This window comes from Ceratotherium simum, chromosome 16 (assembly GCF_057802395.1).
Source record: "Ceratotherium simum simum isolate JZ-2026a chromosome 16, ASM5780239v1, whole genome shotgun sequence".
In the NCBI taxonomy this organism is placed as follows: domain Eukaryota; kingdom Metazoa; phylum Chordata; class Mammalia; order Perissodactyla; family Rhinocerotidae; genus Ceratotherium; species Ceratotherium simum.
The window spans coordinates 2,659,032-2,682,784 of NC_141915.1; the positions used below are offsets into that span (position 1 = coordinate 2,659,032).

Below are 23,753 nucleotides of genomic sequence, written 5' to 3' on the forward strand. Positions count from 1 at the left end.
TAGATAGTTGTATGTCATAGCTGCACATCCTTCTAGTTGCTGTATGTGGGACACGGCCTCAGCATGGCCAGAGAAGCGCCCGGGATCCGAACCCGGGCCGCCAGCAGCGGAGTGCGCGCACTCAACCGCCAAACCATGGGGCCGGCCCCCACTTCTCGATTTTTATCTTGTGTATTTTGAGACTGTTATTTTAGGTGAATACAAGTTTATGATTCATATTTTTCTGGTCAATGAAACCTTCTATTATAAGGTAATAGCATTCTATCTCTTGTAATGCTTTTTACCATTAGGTCTGTTTTGCCTGATATTGATGTAATTAGATCAGCATTCTTTTGATTGATATTGGTTAGTTTATCTTTTTCCTTCCTTTTGCTTTCTGTGCTCTTATATTTAAGGCATATCACTTATACAGGTGTATTGCTGGGTTTTGTTTTTTATCCAGTCTGACAAGCTGTCTTTACACAGGATAATGTATTTCTTTTAAACTGACTATGATGATTGGTAATATCTCAATTATTTTTAACTGTTCTATTTTATGCTTTCTATTTGTCCTATCTTTCTTATGCTGATGTTGGTATTCTTGTTTGTTTTTTCCAATCCTTATTTTAGATTATTTGTCTTGTTTACTTTTTCCTGTCCCAATACTTTGAATTTTGTATACTATTTCTTTGTTTGTAGTGGTTTCCCCAGACCTTTTAACAGCCTATTTAACTTGAAGCCTAAAACTAATTAGTATTTTAACCATCTTCTTCTTCTTTTTTTTCTTTTGGTGAGGAAGATTGGCCCTGAGCTAATATCCGTTGCCAATCCTCCTCTTTTTGCTTGAGAAAGATTGTCGCTGAGCTGACATCCGTGCCTATCTTCCTCTACTTTATATATGGGATGCCAGGGCAGCATGGCTTGATGAGCAGTGCATAGGTCCGCACCTGGGATCCGAACCTGCAAACCCCGTCTGCCAAAGTGGAGCATGTGAACTTAACCACTGTGCCACTGGGCTGGTCCCATTAACCATCTTCTTTAGTAGTATGAGGGCATAGAACTTCTTGATTTCTTTCTCTTTCCTCCCAGCTCGTATGCTATTGTCATATATTTTAGTGCTTTTTTAAACTGCCAAAGCCATTATTGTATATAATCAGTGTTCATTTAGGTTTACCCACGTGTTTGTCATCTGACTTGCTCATCTTGCGACACAGATCTTCCATTTGGGGTACATGCTTCTGCTTGAAGAGCATCCTTTAGAATTTGCTTGAGTGGGAATCTGTTAGTTGGCAAATTCAGTATTTGTTTTGTTTTTATGACTTAAATGTTGCCGTTTATTTATGCCTGTTTATTGAAAGATACTTTTATTTGGTCAGTGGCTTTTTTTCTCTGTTTTCTGTTGGTACACTGTCTCCTGGCTTCCATTGTTAAGACATATCAGCTCTTAGTCTAATTTTTATTCTTTTGTGGGTAGTCTGAATTTTCTCTCTGGCTGCTTTCAATATCTTTTTCTGTAGGTGCTGTTGCTTTTACTGACATATTTAGGATTGGGTTTTCTTTCTTTCTTTTGTTTTAATCTATCCAGCTTGAGACTCATTGGGCCTCCTGAATGTGGTAGAGTTTTTCATCAGCTCTGGAAAATTCCAAGCCACTATCTTTTTTACAAAACGCTTTCCTACAGTTTCTTTGTTTTCTCCTTCTGAAATTCCTGTTAGATTTAACATCACTCTTGTTTTCCATGTCTTTTAATTGCTTTTCTTTCCCGTTTTTTGCTTCTTTGGGCTTCCTTGTAGGCAATTTCTTTGTCCTTGCCTTTTAGTTTTCATTTCTCTTTTTAGTTATATCTAATCTGCTGTCAAATATGTATTAACTATTTCAATAATTATGTTTTTATTGCTGGAATTTCTACTTGGCTCATTTTTAAATCTTCTCGGTCATTTAAGATTCCCTTGCTTGTTTTTTTTTTAAATATGTTGACCCTTGCTTTACTTATTGAATCATATTAATTTTTTTTTTCTTTTTTTGGTGAGGAAGATTGGCCCTGAGCTAACATCTGCCAGTCTTCCTCTTTTTGCTGAGGAAGACTGGCCCTGGGCTAACATCCATGCCCATCTTCCTCCACTTTATATGGGATGCCGCCACAGCGTGGCTTGACAAGTGGTACGTTGCTGCGCACCCGGAATCCGAACTGGGGAACCCCGGGCTGCCGCAGCGGAGCGTGTGCACTTAACCGCCTGCGCCACCAGGCCGGCCCCAGATCATATTAAATTTATAATAATATGCCTGACAGTTCTTTTAAGTCTTAGTGGGTCTGTTCTGCTAGGTTGGTGTTGGTCTGGTCTGATCCTGTCTTTTCTTTAGTTTCTTCACTTGTAAAATGGTAATAATATTACTAATCACACTAAGTCATGTGGTTGTTGTATGAGTTGGGATAATGGCTATATTATATAATACATGGCACATAGTAAGTGCTCAATAACACTAACCCATTATAGTAATTAAAAATAATGGAAAATATGATCGTCATGAGATATACGGGAGCTCCAGATTTTACTGAGGAATATAAAAGACAACTTGAGTAAATAAATATACTGTAGTTGGATAGAAATATAGTGTTAAATAATGTGTGCTAATCCAATGTTAATTGATATGTTTTATACAATTTCAATAAAAATTACAACTAAATTTGTTTAATTATTTGCTGTTAATGTAAAAGAACAAATAGGTGAGGAAAGTTTGTATTATTTAATTTTTTTATTTTTTGAGGAAGATTGGCCCTGCGCTAACATCTGTTGCCAATCTTCCTCTTTTTTCTTTTTTCTCCCCAAAGCCTCAGTACGTAGTTGTGTATCATAGTTGTAGAGTTGTAGCTCTTCTGTGTGGGAGCGTGCAAACTCAACTGTTACGCCACCTTGCCGGCCTCTTTTATTTTTTTAGTCTTTCTGTTACAATGGTTTTGTCCCAGGACTACTTAGGTACTAAGAACAAAATGTGATTTCCTGAAGCTTGTTTATTTCTTTCTCTACAACTACTTCACAGGGATTGTAAAAGAAGGCCCTCTGGGCAAGGGACAGAAAGGGCATGGTTGAAGAATTTATTCCCATAAAGATGAACTCACAACTCCAAATATCTGTCTTTTGCTTGTACAGATAGCAGACTGCAAGAGTACTTTCAATTCCCAAATGGAAGTGGTCCTTGAGCTTCTCCCCTGGAGGATTTTTATCCTTTCATTTGGGTTTGGTCTGATTTATATCACTAGGAGCCTTGACTATCAGTCATATTAGTAGTATAGATAATTTTTCCTCAAGGCTCTTAGTAGACTTAACATCTTTCCCTAATATCTTTTTTATTATCTTAGACAGTGAACTTATACTATATTCATGTTGCTCTCTGTTGAGCATTTACTAGGTATCAGGCACCAGTTTAGGTGCTGAAAAAAAAAAGCAGTGAACCAAGCAAAGTCCCTGCTTTACTTCATTAATAATTGTATGTAGTATTTACTAAACATTTTTTTGTGTGTGTGTGAGGAAGATCAGCCCTGTGCTAACATCTGGCAATCCTCCTCTTTTTTCGCTGAGGATGACTGGCCCTGGGCTAACACGCGTGCGCATCTTCCTCCACTTTATATGGGATGCCGCCACTGTGGAATGCGCGCCCTTAACTGCTTGCGCCACCGGGCCAGCCCTTTACTAAACATTTGTAGATAATCTTCTCAAAAGGCTCTGTGATAGGTAGGATTAATATTCCTACTTTACATATGAGTGGTTATATACTTGTTCAAGATTGAGGTAAGGTCCTAGAAAGGGTTGTAGGATCACACCACTTGTAAAGAGTGACGCTAAGCTGAAACCCAGGCAGAGCAATACAGATAGCTTTCTGCTTTGTAATTGCACACATCAGCAGTCCCTATTCTTGTGGTTTTGCCAGTGCCTCTTGACTACAAATATAAAGATTAGCAGGGCAGGGGTAGGGAGTGTTTGAGGGGAGCTTGATGCTGTGTGGAGTTAAGAATTAATTCTTACATGCTGTTCTACCATACTCCCCCCACCAGACATTAACACATACTGTGTATGTATAACATATAAAAGTGTTTTTCCAGTGCCACAAAAGGTCATTGTGATAGAGATACATGGGATACCTTCATATGTTTAGTTTCTCTTATTATTTTGCTTTAAATTTATCAGAATTAAAATATAAAAGGATTTGTCTGTCTAATGATGATTTATGTTGTTTAGTTACTAGTCAAAATAAATCTGATTGGATTGGTTAGAGCCCTTGGATCCATTAGACCCTGGTAGATTAAATGATTGCTCTATAGAATCAACAAAGCATTGCTCAGTAGCATGTGTTTTCTCTGCTGATTAATTACTGGTGGGGGTGACGCGCACCAGATGCCTGACTCTTCCTTTCTGGGTCTCTTAGCAACAGCTTGAAGAAGAAGCAGCTAAACCCCCTGAGCCTGAGAAACCTGTGTCCCCTCCTCCTGTGGAGCAGAAGCACCGCAGTATTGTCCAAATTATTTATGATGAGAATCGGGTAAGCCCATGCCATTTCTGATGACACAGGCCTTTAAAACCACTTTACTGTGCCTTTTCTAGTTATCAGTGTGTTCTGTGGAGATGTTAATTGTGTTAAAACCTGATTTCTGTTATAATTTTTAATGTTCTTAAACTTTGATTGACTGAAGCTTCATGTTTTTTCCTTATAGATTGAAGAAAAGTTGACAGTTGTGTCTTAAATTATTTAATATTTCATTTATATCTTATATTGTATAAATATTATTTAATGAGTATTATTTTATCAGCTGAGTCTCTCTCCTGTTATATAAATACTGACAAGCAAGTTTGTAGCACGTAATACAAAACAGCCGTTTGATAGTTTTTCATTTTATAAGGACATTTAATGCCAAATACTCATAGCATTCTAATCGAGATGGGTCATTGGATGTGGAAACAACTTACATTATCAGCTTCAGAATTGATAGCTGGGCTATGGTTTGAATCTTAGTTATAAAGTGTGAAACCATTGACCTTTAGGTGGACTTTGGTTTTTTTAGGTTTATTAAAACAATTTCTTGTTTCATACTCATAATTAAAAGCGTCCATGGATTTAGGAAAGCCAGGCCTCAATTCTATGAATAATTTTGTGATGTCAAAGTTAGTGTTTGGCTGGAATTGAACCCAGGAACTAGCAGTTAAAGGGAAACTGATTTCACCTTAATACAAAGAAAACTTTCCAACAGAGCTGCTTAACACTGGGCTTCCAGAAGTCCCCAGTCCCCAAGAGAATAATGTGCTTATAGTACTATGGGAGAGAATAGGCTTGTTAGCTAAAGACGATCATAAGATAGAAATTAGAATTGGTGTTTCAATTTATTTGCTTTGTAGTGAGTGGAGTTGTAAGAATCAGTACATCTTACACAGGCAGCCTATGACTTTATAATAGCCCAGATCCTAAAGGAACTTGTTCTTAGGAAAAACAACTGTGAATTAGTCATTAAATAAACATTTGTAGGAATGATCTTAGACTCGGATATACTTGTATGAGTGTATATAGATAGATAACTGAAAGTCATCAGATATATAATACTTAAGATAATGGTAAGTGTCATGGGCAGGTAAAAATGTGAGCAATTAATATTATTTTCTTGGCTGGGTTCAAAATTAGTCCAATTAATGGAATGGACAGAACAATCTACATGAAGATCTATCCAATGAGGGTGAAGGGCACTAAGGGAAGCAAGTGATGAGGACTGTCTCATGGCGTGCATAGAGGGGCAGTGACTCCATGGTCGTGCAGGGATGTGGCCCACAGTCGAAACAGGTGCCCCCTCATTTAAGAGAAGCCAGGAACGTGGAGTTTTATGTGAAATTTCCTGCATTTATGTGGGCTGATGGGCTTCATGGCCAGTTTGTGACATCAGGAATAAATAGGGATTAGAGCTGATAACAGTGGAAAAGAATCTTATAAAATAAAATGTTGACTTCTTTCTTAATATAAATTAATCTTCAAATAAATTGAATTTAATGATATTTATTAATTGGTTGAATTTCTTAATTAGCCTTGTCTTACAGGCTTAATAAACAGTTCCAATATTAGTGAACTCTGTGGTTGCCTGACTAGAATGTGAGGACTGAAAACTATTGATTAAGATCTGATAGAGAGTTTCCTTTGTGTTTAATTTTTGTATATATATGTTTTCATTAATTAGTATAGTAAATGTTTATTGATGCCCATCAACAAAACCGAAAACTCCTTCCAGACCTCTTCTTTTCATTTTAGTATTTACATATGCAATTTGTTGTGCGTTCTGTGAAGAACAGAACAACCAAACCTGAAATCTGTCTTAATATTAGACTTACAGTGAAGATTATTGTAAACTCACAGTAACTGTAGAAATCATCTTTTTAAAAATATAGTCTTTTTGTATACCCTGCTACTAGTCGTCTGCTGTGTGGTACTTGTGCAGTCATAAAATTGTAGCAGAGGTTCCTGGAGGGCAAGCGATGAGAGCACAGATGGGCTAGACACAGGCTTTCTCACTACTCATTCTCCAATGCTTTTTCTGCCTCACCGTGCTGCCTTCTGGAAGACCTTCACTGCCTCTTTAGCTTTCTTTAATGAATGACCTTATCTGTTTTGACACCATAGATAAGGAGAGATGGGCGTGACAAGAGTCCATCTCCCTCTTGTTTGGCAGCAGTCTACATTGATTGGGAATTAAGCCAAATGTGGCTTAAGAGATGGGGGCCTCTATCTTCTATAAGCCATGTTTTTTTTATTTAGAAAGTTAGTGGGAAGAAGACGACTACCCAAAAGTGGCTGTTAATTTTAAAGTTGACTTCCTGAGAGGAAAGTTGCCTTGCCTCATATTTAAACTTCAGACTAAGATTCATTTAGTCTCTATAAACAGATCTTCTCCTGGACTGTTTTTAACAGTTCAATTTGCTGTTACCCTTCCCAGTTGTAGGTTCCAAAAATATTTGTAAATCCTCTAATTTCACAATTATAATACATATAGAAAACGGGGTATATAAGTGTAGTTTTCAAAAACATCTTGTTTATGTTTTGATTGAATGATTTGCAAGTTAATGTGACACCATAGGAAAGAAAGGGATTGACAGTGGAGAGTATACTTAGTGCCGACAACCTCTGCTTTCCTAGGCCAGTGTCCTAGGAATTATCCGTTTCCGTCTTTGCCACTCTGTAGATTTAGTTAATCAGTGAAGAGCATCAGCCCTACCTCCTAAGTATTAGTCTGATTAATCACTTCTGTCTTTCTCCTTTAGCAGTAGCCCTCATCTGTTGCACAGATATTGAGTTTCCTTTCTTCAGTCTTTTTCCTTTCTAACCCATCCTTCATATTTGAGTCCCCCTTGTGTGATTGTTCAGATAAAACCTTTTGATGATTTCCCACTTTCTACAGAATAGCCCAAACTTTTTATGCTTACGTCCCTACCTGCCTGGCCCTTGGCCCGATACTCCTTTCTTAGTCATATCCTACCAGAAAAGATTTTGAATGTTCCCTTGAAATTGTTAATACCTTTACCTCATGGCGTTGCCCCTGCCTTCAGGCGTTCCACTCTCTTGTCTTGTCTTGTCTGTCGAGTGCACTTGAGCTTCACAACACAGCTCAAGTATCATTTTCCCTGTGAAGCCTTTCAAGATCCCTTATCCTCCTACACCAGGAAGGGCTATCTATTCATTGTTTTCTTAATGTCTAGCAAATTCCTGGCACATAGAACATACTCAACATATGTTTGAGGAATTAATTAATTCTATCTGTAGACTTAGAATAAAAATTATAATATGGAAAAGTGAAGGTTTTAAATTAAATTTTTTTTCTTCCAAGCTATTGATAGGTTAATCTGTTCTTAGCAATCAAGCCAACACGAAGTCAAATATTTAATAAAACTTTGCAAAACTTAAATCTTAAGATGTCTGCAAACATCTTAAATATCAGCCTTTAAAATTAACCCTGAAAAAGTTAGTGTCTCTATATAATAGGATACTAGTAAATATTTGCCATAATATAATTTTACTTCTTTGTTTCTCAGTATTATTTGTGTACAATTTCACTGAGCCTTCCTGTTCTTGGTATAGACTCTAATATAAAGCCTTGAGAAAGCAAATTTAAAAACTGTTGAGTCTAGAAAGAGTTGCAGGTGCTAGATATTTCCCAATTTATCATCTGTGATGATGTTACAGTCATCCCTCAGTATCTGCGGAGGATTGGTTCCAGGACCCCCTGATGGATATCAAAATCCACGATGCTCAAGTCCCGTATATAAAATGGTGTAGTAGTTGCATAACCTATGCACATCCTCTCATATACTTTAAATCATCTCTAGATTACTTGTAACACCTAATAGAGCGTAAATGCCGTGTAAAAAGTTGTTACAATGTATTGTTTGGGAAATAATGACAAGAGAAAAAAGTCTGTATATGTTCAGTACAGATGCAGCCATTGTAGGCCTTGTGATCTGCAGTTGGTTGATTGCACGCGTGTGGAACCCACAGATATGGAGGGCTGACTGTATTTGTATGTTATTTAATATAGAGCCATGCGTCAATTAACGACGGGGATATGTTCTGAGATACGCATTGCTGGGCAATTTTGTCATTGTGCAAACATCGTAGAGTGTACTTACACAAACCTAGATGGTATAGCCTACTACATACCTAGGCGTGTGTAGTCCGTCGTTGATTGAAATGTCATTGTGCAGTGCATGACTGTATGCCTAAAGCTAATAAATTTGACTACAGTGATAATTATATTTTGGCTTCTTGAGATTAAGTTACCTTAGAACAGTTGTTCTCAACTGGAGACCTTTTTGATTGTCATAACTTGGGAGAGGGGTGGAGTGCTACTGTCATCTAGTGGGCAGAGGCCAAGGTTACTGCTAAATATTCTACAATGCATAGGAAAGCCCCCACAACAAAGAGATATCTGGCCCAAGATGTTAATAGTACCAGCGTTGACAAATCCTGCCTTAAAACTATTTACAGAAATAGGATTTGCTGTGCAAATTTAATGGGTTTTTATAGTTTTGTATTTGACGTTTTTATGTTTATTTCTCATCTGAACATTTTAAGTTTCTTGGAGTTTAGAAAGTACATTACACTAATTTGTGCTTCCTGTGGTAGTGAAACATAGTTCTTTTCATATAATATATGCTTAAATAAATATTTGACTGATGGATTGTGATTAATAAATGAGGTGAAAAGGAGAATGTTAAGGGAATGTCTTTACACTTGGGGAATACTGGTTGATATCCATTCCCATTTGTGTGTCATATCAGAAGCCCTGGAGAGTTTCCCAGCCACAAATGCATTGAGGTGGGAGTCTGCAGCAGGCAGTGAGCCACTGTTACTAATGAGAATGATTGGGAGCAGGAGATTTGAGAACCACTGACACATTTGCTAGTCATATAATTCCAGTTTAAACATCTTTAGTATTGAGGTTTTTATTTTGTGAGGAAGATCAGCCCTGAGCTAACATCCATGCTAACCCTCCTGTTTTTGCTGAGGAAGACTGGCTCTGAGCTAACATCTATGGCCAATCCTCCTCCTTTTTTTTTTCTCCCCCCAAAGCCCCAGTAGATAGTTGTATGTCATAGTTGCACGTCCTTCTAGTTGCTATATGTGGGACGCGGCCTCAGCATGGCCGGAGAAGCAGTGCATCGGTGCGTGCCTGGGATCCGAACCTGGGCCGCCAGTAGCAGAGCGCACGCACTTAACCGCTAAGCCACGGGGCCGGCCCTAGTATTGAGTTTTGTTATATTTCATTTGTCTATTAAAGGAAGATTTCTGTTAGATGCACTTTGGTCTAGATTATTTTACTTGTGAAAGTGGAATGTAGAAAATATATAATTCAATGTTTATCTACTACTGAACACTTTTGAGTAATTCAAACTAGTTGTTTCCTCTGTTGTTTGGTTATTGCTAAGATTTTCTTGTAACTAGAAAATAAGTTTGTTATAAGCTTTTCTTCAAAGGGATCAATTTGGCTTGTTAGCCCACTAAAGATTGGCAACTTCATGATATTTTATGTTTTTTAATTTTTATTAAGGTCATTTTGAGTTGAAGTATTTAGAATGTTTGAGGGATTCGTTTCTAATAGTGGATCTCTGTTCCCTCTCCCTAGAATCTGTTTGCTGTTTAATATCTGTTTGCTTTTAAGAACGTACCAATTCTTTAGGTGTTGCTTTCAGTACAAATGTTAAGCTTTGACTGAATTTGGTGAGGAAGCTATGAAAATAAAATTAGAAAATATTTCAGCCTATCATATGAAAGAAGAATATTTGGAAATAAGGATAAATTCAACTGTAGTCTTTAGGTAAAATTATTAAATTGACTTTGCACTTAGGTGATGTAATCTTTTAATTATACAATATGATACTGTCTTTATCTGTAGAAAAAAGCAGAAGAAGCTCATAAAATATTTGAAGGCCTTGGCCCAAAAGTTGAACTGGTAAGTAAGAAATTTCTTTTTTCATTTCTAGTGCTTTTTCTGTAGTAATTTTTCTTGGAATAAGTTGGAATACAATCTGTTTATTTTGGGAGGTAGCTGGGCAGTAAGTTAGTGATAAAGTTTAAAATAATGGTGCACAAACATAGTTACCTTTGCAGAAGCATTATCCTGAACTTGTTTTTGCCTGAACAGCCATTTAATCACTCCAGGTAGAAGGAGGGAGAAGTAAGAACAGAAATAGAAAGTTCTTTGAATCACAGTTAGGATGATGACCGTGCTTAATCTTCTTTTGCCTTTGAAATTAAAAACCTATGAATAAATGTATTTATTATGAGATACAATGGATTTATAAACTTTCTTACAGGAGTGGCATTGTTAGGAGATGGGGTAAACAGGATTATGCAAGGAACCCAAAAGTGTGGAATTTTTGGTAGGGCGTGTATTGTGTAGATCCGTTAGTTCTTTACCTAGGCTTACATTAAAATATAAATTGTTTCTTTGTCTTTTCATAGACTTATGTACAACATTTTATATGTAAATATTTTATTTTATAGCCACTCTATAACCAGCCATCAGATACTAAGGTGTACCATGAGAACATCAAGACGTAAGTATTTATCATCTTTGGAGTTCTTCAGTTAAAGACCATATATTCTATAAAGAGATCATTTTTATTTTATCTGCTGACATATTATTATAATATAGTGTAGGTGTGTTTTAGATTTGTGTAATTTACTGTTGTTTTACTATATGTTATCTTCCTCTGGCTTCTTGGGGGTTGGGGTAACAGCTTTGAGTTTCCGAGGCCAAAAAATGAAATAAATTATTGCATAAAACTAGCTGGTTTTATAATCTGCTAGTAAAAAGGTGGATACTTAACATTGAAATGGCTTACCTTGAGGCTTGAATTTTTTGCCTCCTGTTTTGTCTTTTTTTCAGTGGAGTACCTGCAAGGCGCATGATGAAGTAAGATAATGAAGCTTTTTCATTTAAGACTAGTGATGACACCGTCCCCCACCAAGCCACATCTGCCATTGCAAAGTAGAAGTGCCACGGATCATTTTATCATTATTCAAAATCCTATTCTAGGGAAATCCCTTCCATGACTCTTGCTAATGACGGTATTTGTAGACCCTTCTGCCATTTAATGTCCTGGTGCCTTGGAAGCGCTCAGTCATCTCACGTTGGTGAGGAGACTGCTCCAGAATGTAGTTTGCTTAGCCTTGCTCATCCTAGATACCAGGCCTTTATGGATGCAGATTCTGGAACAAGAAAATAAAAGAAAAGAAAACCTAATTTCTTGATCTGATTGAAGTAAGAGAGGAAGCTAGATAGGTATCTTTTTTTTTAAATTATCATACTTGAAGAGAATTTTAGGTGAATTATTCTTAGTTTGTAACAAAAATGTGATATTTTTACTTTATGTTTTATTAACTATAGCCAGAACATTATAATTATTTACTAGTACAGTTACTAATGAGCACATTGCTATTTATATCTATATATATATATATATATTTTTTTTTTTTTTCTTTTTAAAAGATTTCTTACTGAGAGTATGTGCAATAGTTTACTACTTTGCAGAACTGGTGGCAAATATAATTTGCATGGTAGTATGCATGAAAAAAATTGAAATTTGAATAATTTTAACTTTTGTTAAGTGGTTCATAATAAAAGTCGTATACTTAGAATTTTTCTGTGAGATGCTACTATGGTCTTGACAACCCTTAAAAGTAGGTTAGGCAAAACTCATATAAAATATGCCTTGTTTTGGAACTGTTTAGCTGTTTTAACATTTTTTGAAAGGAGAATAGCAGATAAAATCTAGTTGGCTACTTTTAATGATTTTTTTTTCACAAAGCTTCAGTTATGTTTGTGTTCTGTCTTTTTACCCCCAGTATTAGCTGGAGAACAGCTCTGTCTGATTTATTTCATGTTATCTATATTGCCTACTACAATGCTTATCAGCACCCTGTCCTGAGATGGGTTACTGACTGGCTAACTTCTTCATTTAAGTTCTTAGGAAACATTTTAAACTATATTTATTGATTGTCATTTGCTTTTGCGTATGACTTAATTAGAACAAAGTGAATCTATGGTAACACTTCCACTGTATCTCACCTTGTGAAATATCGTTTACTTAGCTGCATGCATCCATATGAATTGTTCAGTAGCTATTCTTTCATCACCGTCATTTGCTTTGTATGAAATGGCAAATGTACCTTTTAATAATTCTTTTCATCTCTTGGCTACTTTTCCATATAGCCAGCTCCTGATTGTCCATGCTTATTTGAGTGGAGCCAGTGTCACTGTTAGTCCTGAGTGGCAGATAATCCAAAAACTTACTTCTACTTGCCTTGGCTTTGTATTTATATTTGAATAATCAGCTTGAAATCCTTTCTGGAAGTAGGTGGGGTATAAATATTTATATTTGAACCTGCATGTCATTGTTTTTGAAGGTCACAATGCTTCAAATTTTAAAAGTGAAACTGTTACATTAAGATATAAGAGACGTCTTCTTGTCTTGTCACATTGCCCTCCATTACTTCTTAGAGTGGATTGTGTCATTTCTGTGACTGAAGAAAATCTTCTGTTTAAAGCAGAAGTCACCTCTTTCTATGCTGGTATACATTCTCATAGAAGGGAGGTCAGTACCATACCTGAGGTAGAGAGGTAACTTTAAAAGCTTTTCCTTCTCTTCTACCTCCTCTCCTCCAAGAGTGTACAAAGATGTTTATGTTACCACAGTTCTTAAGAAGAATCAATAACTGTGTAATTATAACTTGAAAATAATATTTGTCTTATAATTGGATGTAATAATTAAAATTAACTATTTGTATAAGGTTTTGCTATGGAGCGGGAGGAATTTTAGACAGTTCTAATTATTGTAAAAGTCTTATTTTGCAGGGTGAAAAAATTAAGATTAACTTTGATTACATCATATATTCTTAAGGGATCTTTGCTTGTTTTTCAGTGTCTCTGAAAAAAAAAGTGAATGCATTATTAAATTGTGCTTTTTCTTAATGTCATACAACCATATTTTTCTCTTCTAGAAACCAGGTGATGAGGAAAAAACTCATTTTATTTTTTAAAAGAAGAAATCATGCAAGAAAACAAAGGGTGAGGTCCTATCCTTGTTAACTGAAATTTGTACAACTTTCCCATTCATGCTTATTTAGGCATTCACTGTCCCATTATTAATCAGAGTGGTTCTTGATTATATTTGAGAAAAGGTACTGATTTAGAAAGTAACTATAGATGTGACTTAAATATAAATCTAATTCTAGCAACATTTTTATATCATAATTCATGTTTAATATCATTATAAAATTAATTTCTTTGGTCATCCATATATAACATTTTCATCTAGCCAAAATAAAAAAAAATGGTGAGTAGTTATAAAAAATATGAAAGAGAAATAGGATGATCTACATTTAGTCTCTTAACCCTTAAACAAATGTGGGTAAGTTATGGTTATGTTGATTAGACATTACTGTTCTTTCAAATTCAGATAGTTTTTCATATTTATTATATGACTTGCAGTCCTAAAGTTGTGTGGTTATACTCTTCATGGAAATTAAGCTACAGAAAATATAATGCCAGTATTCTTATTTTTGTAATATGTTCATACTAATTTTAGACAAACGATCCGATTCATTTAAATTCAGTTGTCTAATAAATAAATGATGTTCTTTAATTCACATCGGAAATGAACTTTGTATTATATGTAATGACCTGGCAGTTTAATGAATTGTAAAGCTCGAGAGAGTCAGCAGCTTTTATTTGATGTATAACTTCTGGTATTCTAATTTGCCAGTCGAGTCCTTTGCATGCTATCTTAAATTACTTGTCTTGAATTTTTTATTTTTGCCAAGAACATATAAGTATTAAAAGAAATTAACTAAAGTTTTTTTTTTCTATCCAGTAATTTTGTTGTAATTGTGGTAATTGCTAAATTTGCTATCTGGTGATAAAAACATAGAGGCACCGACTTTGTTTCGTACTTCACAGAGTATTTAGTTATAAAGTTTATATGTTCATTGATTTGTTTAATAAATATTTATTGGCTCTTTACTCTGTCCCATGTTTATTCTACAAAGGTGAGCATGATAGCCATGTGATATTAGCCCTTCTGGAGCCTAAGGTTAACTGGAGGCAGACAGGTCAGCAGGCAGTTATAGTATTGTGATCATACTGTGGTAAAGGACATACACATGACTGTGAGAGCGCACAAGAGGGACAGCTAATGCAGATATGAATCATGAAGGCAAAGTTTCACAGGAAAACTAGTACCCTGGAAGCTTAGACAAGCAGAGGGAGCAGCTTAAGTGAAGGTCTGGGAGGTAGAGGGAGGTAGCAGGTTCAGAGATGGCTGGGGCTTAGACTGAGCTGGGAGTGCGGTGAGAAATGAGGCTGCTGAAAGAAGCCAGGGACAAGAAGCCAGGGCCAGATTGTCCGCGGTCCTGGAGGTCACCTAGGAGACTTTGGATTAGATCCTGAGGGCATCTTTCAGTGTTTGAACTGAGGTAGTGAAATGTTCAGGTTTGTATTTTAAGACTTTGCATTTGACTACACCATTAAGAATGCGTGGGAGACGTTTAGGAGGCTATTACTGTAATCTAGATGAGGGATGATGTTGACCTGGACTGAGGATGTAGCAGTAGAGGTGGAGAAAAAGTGAAAGATACAAAAGACACATAGGAGTTGAAAAGAATGATTGAGAAGTGGGCGTGGGGAGGTGGTATGGAATGTGAGGAACATAATATTGTCTTCTCTAATGCCACTTTAACAGTTTCTCACGAGTCCTTCCATGCCTTTTTATATCCATGTGTTTTCCGACACGTATACAATTCTATGCCCATAATGGAGGGTTCTTCTTTCTTTCCTTCTCTATTTAAAAAACGAGATCCTACATTACTCATTTCTCTAAAAGCATTAATTCTTGGTTTCGTGTAGTTCACTGGATTTTTTTATCATAAAGTACAACCAATTTCTGCCTTTTCCAGACTGTCAAAAATGTTTATTATATAGCATTATTATTATTTTTTGTGTGTGTGAGGGAGATCAGCCCTGAGCAAACATCCATGCTAATCCTCCTCTTGTTGCTGAGGAAGACCGGCTCTGAGCTAACATCTATTGCCAGTTCTTCTCCTTTTTTTCTTCCCCAAAGCCCCAGTAGATAGTTGTATGTCATAGTTGCACATCCTTCTAGTTGCTGTATGTGGGACGCGGCCTCAGCATGGCCGGAGAAGCAGTGTGTTGTTGTGCGCCCGGAATCTGAACCCGGGCCGCCAGTAGTGGAGCATACGCACTTAACTGCTAAGCCACCGGGCCGCCCCTATATAGCATTATTTATAATGGCAAAAAACTGAAAGTAACCAAAACCCCCAACAATAGAGAAATGGTTAAAGTGTGAGTGTTTTCTCTGACAGATTGGAAGGATAACAACAAAATGTTAATATGGTTGCCTTTGGGTGATTGGGATTTGGAAATATTTACATGTTTCTATTTTTAATTTTCCATTTTTTGGACAATGAAGATATATATTGTTATCAGAAAAATAATAAAAGTAGCTGGTCAGTTACTAGTAGTAGCTCATCAGTTAGTTTCTTAATTTGTATAGCCTTAACATTAACTAAAAAATCCAGCCAAAATGTGCTCTATATGTTGATCTTTCATAGGAAACAGAACTCCCTCTCTCTTTCCTCTTTCAGATCAAGGACAGCTTTTCATTCACAATTGAGTCATAGGCCAAATGTACTTCTGATTTAGGCTTAAGAAGTAGCATTTACTTTAAAGTATTAGGTTAGTCAGAATCAAAGAGTTTAGTTTAATTATTAATTTACTACGGGTGTTTAATAGGAGCAAAAAATCTGCCAACGTTATGATCAGCTCATGGAGGCATGGGAGAAAAAAGTGGACAGAATAGAAAATAATCCTCGGAGGAAAGCTAAAGAAAGCAAAACAAGGGAGTACTATGAAAAGCAGTTTCCGGAAATTCGGAAACAAAGAGAACAGCAAGAAAGATTTCAACGGTAAGTAGTTTGATGACTGTGCTGTGTTCCTTTGAATCACATTTTTGATCTTTCACAATATTTATTGTTACTTGAATCTGATCATTAAGAAAGCTCATAAACAACTTTTATTTTGAATATAAAACTTCATTATCAACTAGCAAAGATTATGTCTTGGTGAATTTAATATTAATTTTTTATATTTAAAAATGCTGTTGAATCTAAATTTAAGTGAATATTTTGAAATTAATTCTTCCGATCTTGAGAATACCCATTCCTGTGGAAATGACAGTTAATAAGAATAGACTTGAATATCTCTTAGTCCTTCATTACCTACCAACATAATCAAACAGTATTAAATTGATTGCTAATTAAATTCTTTGATATTGGCAGATAGTTTCTGATTTGTTTTTACTTGTAGAGAACAAGGATTTTGCAAAGGTAAAATCTTTAGTTTTCTTCTCCACTCTCTCATGTAAGTCATGTAAGCCACTTTAATCGTGATTAAGTTTTTGTAAGGAATGATGGTTGTGTTTTTTTCCCTCCTTTAAAAAATGTTTGATGTATTTTTCTAAGTCTGCTGTTCTGTTCTCTGAAAGTCAGACAAAAGACTGCTATTTGAAATGGAAATGGCACCAATAACTGCTTTTCCGGAAGTTTCCCATAAATAGTTCTACTATTTGAACTTGGACTTGTAACCTTTAAATCTTAATCTCAGCATTTAAATTGTTATTAATTTTATAGATGACTCAAACATATTAACTTAAAAAGTTACGCAATAGCATTTTAGTTTTCTTCTCTGACTTCTAGTTGGTTAAAAAAGTCCCATTCAGAAAAGTAATCTGTATAAAAGTAATTTAATTGACCTGTCTTCTTTATAAAAGGCCTTTAAATATATTTCTAATTTCTCCCTCATATTTAGAGTTGGGCAGAGGGGAGCTGGTCTTTCAGCCACCATTGCTAGGAGTGAGCATGAGATTTCTGAAATTATTGATGGGCTCTCTGAGCAGGAGGTAAGAAATTTACCTGATTTAATTCAAGTTAATTCATTAATTATTCAGGCATTTTAGGCTCATACCCCAGGAACTAAGGGTTTATTTGTATATAAATGAGGGAAAATTTATCGAGTTTGGACAGTTCCAAAGACTGAGGCCAACCATTCAGAGTTTTAAACAAGGCAGTCAGTTGATCATTTGGCATTTTACAGAGAGAGTTTTGGCAGCAGGGAGGCCTAGAAAGAGGCGAGGAGGCTGTTATATTGAAAAAAAGGACTTGATTCAGGGCAACAGTGGTAGGAATATATAGGAGGAAATAGGGGATAGGAGAGATTAGGTAGGATGGATAGGACATGATGGGTGGATTAAGTGTGGGGGTGAGAAAGAAGAGAAATGGAGTAGTGACTCCCTGGTTTCTAGGTTAGAGGACTGAGCTGGTGGTGCTGTTGCCTAAAATAGCAAAGGAGCATGTATTTGGCAGATGTTTGTATATTCGGTTGTGGACCTGAAGTGCTGGTGGGATCTCCAGAGGGTGCTCTCTGGCCAAGTGAGCCTGGGAGAGAAATATGATATGATGTTAGTAAATCAATGTTGAGTAAGAAAAAATTTCAGCCCCTAACACTGAGTCTTCTTAGCTGTATTCAAAATATCTCTTAAAGTCTGTCCAAAAGCCATGTACCATCTATTGGGTTTTGCTAGTTTTGGTTTTAACATGGCTTTTTTAAAACCTTATCTCTAAATTCTGAAGGTCTTGCTTATTTGAATGTAGTGGTCCCTTTAAGTGATGATCAAAGACGATTATTACCTTGCTATCGATTTCAAAATTTGTAGCCATAATCCCTGCAGTGATGACTAAGTCTGTGTTAAATTTCTTTGCTTGCTTTTTGACTGATTCCGTTAGGAAATATCTGTAAGCATCCAAAACTAGTATTAACTGAGATGATTTCAAGCTAATATGTCTACCCTAAACTGTACTTTGGTACTGAAACTGATTGAGAGAACCTCATAAAATTAGAGACTTTGTAAGGACTTGACTTTAAGGCAGTATCCACTTCTATGAAGAATAGTTTTAGGAGAAAACCTAGCCTTGTATTGGGGTTAATACTTGTAATTCTGGTAGAAGCTTTTTCATGGAAGTTCGTGCTTATAAACTTAGTAAATTAAACTTTGGGGAAAATAAATTGTTAGACGTAACAAAGTTTTAGTTGAAATTCTAAGGATAATAATCTTAAATATTCAATGGAAAGATTAAGTAAGATTAGCAAGATGTATTGAATACTTAAGTGAGTTTAGTTAATTTAAAATCAGTGGCCTTAAGGTTTTGGTGCCTGTTGCTTGTTTTTCTATTCATTGTGCTCTAAAATGATATTAAAATTTTTTCTCTAAAATGATAAGACTTCTTAAAATGAGACTATGTTATTATAGTTAAATGCTTCATAAGGCCATTACTTTAATAAACTTGACATTACTTTGTGTCCTTTAGGCCTAAAATTCCGTTATCTGAAGTATCAGCTTCATTTAACTAAAGAACTCTTCTCAAATTGTAGTGTAGTGGATTATAAAAAAATAATATGTATACTCTCTGCCTCTGTAATTCATTCAATGAATATTTATTAGATATGGGTAATGTTAGATGTTATGGTATACACTAGTATTATCAGTAAACTACATATGTGTTTTTTTAGTTTATATTAAGACAGTTGGTCTGTGATCTTCTTTAAATTTTATTCTATATAAATTGCATTTTTTTTTTTTTTTTTCAGAATAATGAGAAACAAATGCGACAGCTCTCTGTGATCCCACCTATGATGTTTGATGCAGAACAAAGACGGGTCAAGTTTATTAACATGAATGGGCTTATGGAGGACCCTATGAAGGTTTATAAAGAGAGGCAGTTTATGAATGTTTGGACTGACCATGAGAAGGAGATCTTTAAGGACAAGTAATTTAAATTTTAATTTATTCTCTAATAGAAGCTTACATGAGTTAGTAAAAGTGTTTGGCATTTACTTGTAAACTGAACTGTTTCCCCTAAAACTTGGCCCCTTTTTAGCATTTGAATGGATACTGTGGAAAGTAGAGAATATAGATTTGATATGATCTTCCCATAAGTTTATAGGTGGGACTATAGGTAGTAGATAAGAACTGAGGTTATGGAGTCGTGGTACCCAAACTTGGGTGGTGTCTGAATCACCTAAGTGTGCTTTTTAAAAGTACAGATTTCTGAGCTCTACCATAGACCAGTCCAGGCAGTTCTTGGTAGATGGTGCCCAGGAATCTGTGCCCTTGAAAAGACTCCAGTTTTTCTGCAGTTGTTCCTCAGGTTGGCAGTTAGGAATCACTGGGAATTATTCTGTACATAATATTTCTATTCCCAAGGTTTTTTCCCCTTTTTTTTAAGTTGTTAAAATGTTTGTGTGTATGTGTGTGTGTTATTTTTTTTTTTACTTAGGTTTATCCAGCATCCAAAAAACTTTGGACTAATTGCATCTTACTTGGAGAGGAAGGTAAGAAGTGGTTTGCATTGAGAATGTTTATAGGTTTGTGATGGTTGCTACTTTGAAATTTTTGTGCTCTAATGCACGGAAGTAGTTAAATAGAACTGATGTTTGCAAAGGGCTTGATATAGAAAAGATTCTCATGTGACTAGTATAGTGATATTTACAATTATGTGATTACAAATCCTAAGCACAGAATACAGACTAATTTTCATGGTTAACGAAAAACGACCTGACACTATAGTTCACTAAAAACACATAGATTACAATACATTTTGAACCTTATTAAATTTCTAATTAAAGTATCAGAGTCCTGATTTTCCCTGAATGTTTTTCACAGTGGATTGGATGGAGTGTTTTTGAGCAAAATATTTTACATATATGCAGTAAGAAAGGGAATTTAGTTATTGGTTAATAAGAAAGTGTTTGAATGTTTCTGATAATTCCTGGTATCTTTTGCATAATTTGGATTAAGACAACTGTAATTGTTCATTAAAATAGTAGGTATAATGTATATATTTTTAGAGCCTACATATGTCTTAAGATACTAGCCATGTTTATTTCCTTTCAGTTTATACATTTAAGAATAACAGATTTTCCTTGAAAGTGTTACTTGATTTCTTAAAAATTTTATTTCATTGGATCCTCAAAAATAATTTTTTTACTTATAGAGTGTTCCTGATTGTGTTTTATATTACTATTTAACCAAGAAAAATGAGAATTATAAAGCCCTAGTAAGAAGGAATTATGGAAAACGCAGAGGAAGAAACCAGGTGTGTTTCATTACTGTATGGAAGAAGTTTCAGGATTGGTGGAAATATGAAAATGAAAAATGTAATAACATTATTGTACTTAATAATGTGTACTTTGGGGATAGATGTTTCTATTTAATTAATTAGGATATTGTGAACGTGTTATGATTATATTAAAGTTAATATATGTTTAATGTGTTAATCTATTTTAAATGTATTTTAAGTTTCTAGTATATTACAATTAATGAGAAAAGTTTTATACTTTCATGTTATCTAAATCATGTATGTCAGTGTTAACAAAAATAATGTAATTAAATAAGAGACTCTTTAACGCCTTATTGAATATACCATCTTTAATAGTCCTTTTGTCTGAGAAGGGTAGAGAAAGGGAGAGAAATATACCATGGTCATTAGAGTAGGGGATTATTTACTGAAATACCTCGGACTTGATTTTGTTTCAGATTAACTTCATTTCTAGAGTTTAGATAGTTTAAGTCTTAAAAAGCACTTGACCTAAAAAGATAGTTTTAATGCATGCAGTGTATGTTTTCACAGTTGCAATTCGGTACTTTAAAAACTGTTTCCCCCAAAATAACTCATCAGCAGCTGTCACGGCTCATGTATGCTTTAACAGTGAGGCTGCTGGGATAATGTGATCGCCTGTTGCTCTTCACACCCAGATACAACTCACAATATGGAATTGCCAGCATGAACTCGGACAGCTGCTGACTGTTTATTTGCATTCCTCAGTCTCTTCTGGTTTCCCTGTAACAGCCATCCTTTCTTCCATTGGTCACTCTGGTCACCAGATACAGGTTATTTGATGCAGTTCGCTCATTATTTGTAACTATAACCTTTTTTGTTTTCTGGGTCATTGTTTCCTAGAAATTACTACCACCTCACAAGATGTGATTACATATTCTTCAGAAACAATATTTCTTGGTTAAAAAAAAAGTATAGGGAATGTTTCATGAGTCAGCGGTGTAAAATACTGCTGGAGGTTGAGTAAGCTGAGGTGACCTTGACTTACATTTTCAGTGGATTGGTGAGGGGGCCAGAAATAAGATTATAGTGAGTTGAAGAGGGTATTATAGAAGGTGAGGAGATGGCAGTAGTATAAGTGTACGCTTGTTTGTGAGATTTGCTTATAAAGGGGAACAGAGAAATGGGTGGTAGGGCTGATGAGGATCAGAAGGGAGGAAAAGAGCATGCTTGTACAATGATGGGACTAATACTATAGAGACAAAGAGGTGGATGATTGTAGAGCTCCATAAAGATTTACTAACTGAAAGGGAACAAATTGAATGTCGGTGGTGAGGTAGGAAACACTGTTCCACTAAGGGAGCCAGAGCTTTCCCCTGCTTCCCACAGAGAAAGTGGAATCAAGGTCCTCTAGCTAGAGATGCTAGAGCCCATCTACGTTTTAAACAAGTTTCAGCTACAAATTTTAACAATAGCTTTATTCCTAGTTACAAACTAGAATGTATAACTTTAATTTATTTTTATTTTTAGAAATTGTGTATGTTACTGTTTAAGTTTTTCAGTCTCAGCTAATGTAAGGGGATAATTTGATGTTTATTTTACCTTACCTTTGCTGGATTAGCAGTCTTGTTGCTTGTGACAATAGGGGAGAAAGCTGTAGCAGGAAGTTTTGTGTAACAGGGAGTGTCTGTGTTACTCTGAAACATTTGTTTTCTGTCCTAAAGTTATCTAGGACACTATTTCACTCATCTCTGTGGCACACTTGTCCTTGTTAAGTTCCAGCCACTTTGCTGTTTTCTTCTGCACGTTCTTGTTCCATGTGGTTGCACACTTAGCACGTTCCAGAATGCATTTGCAGAACTGAGATTTTCCGTATGTACCCTCACTGTGACCTGAACCTTAGGATGCTTGCCTCCAGGTAGGCTCAGCTTTGGTTTGGTTAGCCTTTCCAAGAGTCTAGTCCTGCCCGCCTGAGCGTTTAAGTTATTACCTTGAAGATATTTCCTCTTGTTTTATATTTCTCTGATTGTTTCACTGGGAATTTGGGAGAGGAGGGAGTTAAATGATGGATTTATACCACCATCTCAGACCAAAAGAATCATCTCTCTGTTTCTTAATTGCTTTTATACTTCATTCCTATTGTGTCAAAATAGATGGACAGTTTTTCAGAAATTAGGTGGTGTTAGTTTAAGGGTTCTTTTTTTAAAAATTATTTTATTAAGGTCATGTTGGTTTATAACATTGCGTAATTTCAGGTGTACATTATTATATATCAGTTCCTATATAGACTGCATCATGCTTACCACCAATAGTCTAGTTTTTATCCGTCACCATGCATATGTGCCCCTTTACCCCTTTTGCCCACCGCCCACCTCTTTCCCTGCCAGTAACCAGTAATCTGTTCTCTTTATCCATGTGTTTATCTTCCACATATGAGTGAAATCATACGGTGTTTGTCTTTCTCTGTCTGGCTTATTTCACTTAACATAATGCCCTCAAGGTCCATCCATGTTGTTGCAAATGGGACAATTTTGTCTTTTTTTATGGCTGAGTAGTATTCCATTGTATATATATATACCACATCTTCTTTATCCATTCATCAGTTGGTGGGCACGTGGGTTGCTTCCACATCTTGGCTATTGTGAATAATGCTGCAGTGAACATAGGGGTACATAAATCTCTTTGTATTGTTGATTTCGTGTTCTTTGGATAAATACTCAGTAGTGGAATATCTGGATCATATGGTATTTCTATTTTTAATTTTTTGAGAAATCTCCATACTGTTTTCCATAGTGGTTGCACCAGTTTGCATTCCCAAAAGCAGTGTTGAAACATTTGTTATTTTTTATCTTGTTAATTATAGCCATTCTCATGAGTGTAGGGTGATATCTCATTGTAATTTTGATTTACATTCCCCTAATAATTAGTGATGTTTAACATCTTTTCATGTGCCTGTTGGTCTGTTTCCAACAGACATTTGGAAAAATGTCTGTTCATATCCTCTGCCCATGTTTTTTTTTTTTTGCTGAGGAAGCTTTGCCCTGAGCTAACATCTGTGC

The 23,753-nt window shown here is 35.7% G+C and overlaps 1 protein-coding gene across 30 annotated transcripts in view; it reads left to right on the top strand.

Moving 5' to 3' along the window:
* The window catches only part of NCOR1 (nuclear receptor corepressor 1), a 156,256-nt gene that overhangs the window by 49,454 nt on the left and 83,049 nt on the right, over positions 1 to 23,753 (top strand). For 16 of the 30 annotated variants that reach the window (XM_087440338.1, XM_087440351.1, XM_087440348.1 and 13 more), the window contains exons 6-15: positions 4,402 to 4,515; positions 10,397 to 10,453; positions 11,008 to 11,060; positions 11,393 to 11,419; positions 13,507 to 13,573; positions 16,316 to 16,488; positions 17,390 to 17,480; positions 19,226 to 19,404; positions 19,915 to 19,969; positions 20,632 to 20,733. In XM_087440338.1, the coding sequence (XP_087296464.1) occupies positions 4,402 to 4,515; positions 10,397 to 10,453; positions 11,008 to 11,060; positions 11,393 to 11,419; positions 13,507 to 13,573; positions 16,316 to 16,488; positions 17,390 to 17,480; positions 19,226 to 19,404; positions 19,915 to 19,969; positions 20,632 to 20,733 (918 nt within the window). The remainder of the gene's footprint in view (positions 1 to 4,401; positions 4,516 to 10,396; positions 10,454 to 11,007; positions 11,061 to 11,392; positions 11,420 to 13,506; positions 13,574 to 16,315; positions 16,489 to 17,389; positions 17,481 to 19,225; positions 19,405 to 19,914; positions 19,970 to 20,631; positions 20,734 to 23,753) is intronic. The other 14 variants (XM_087440343.1, XM_087440361.1, XM_087440352.1 and 11 more) reach the window with 1 other exon arrangement.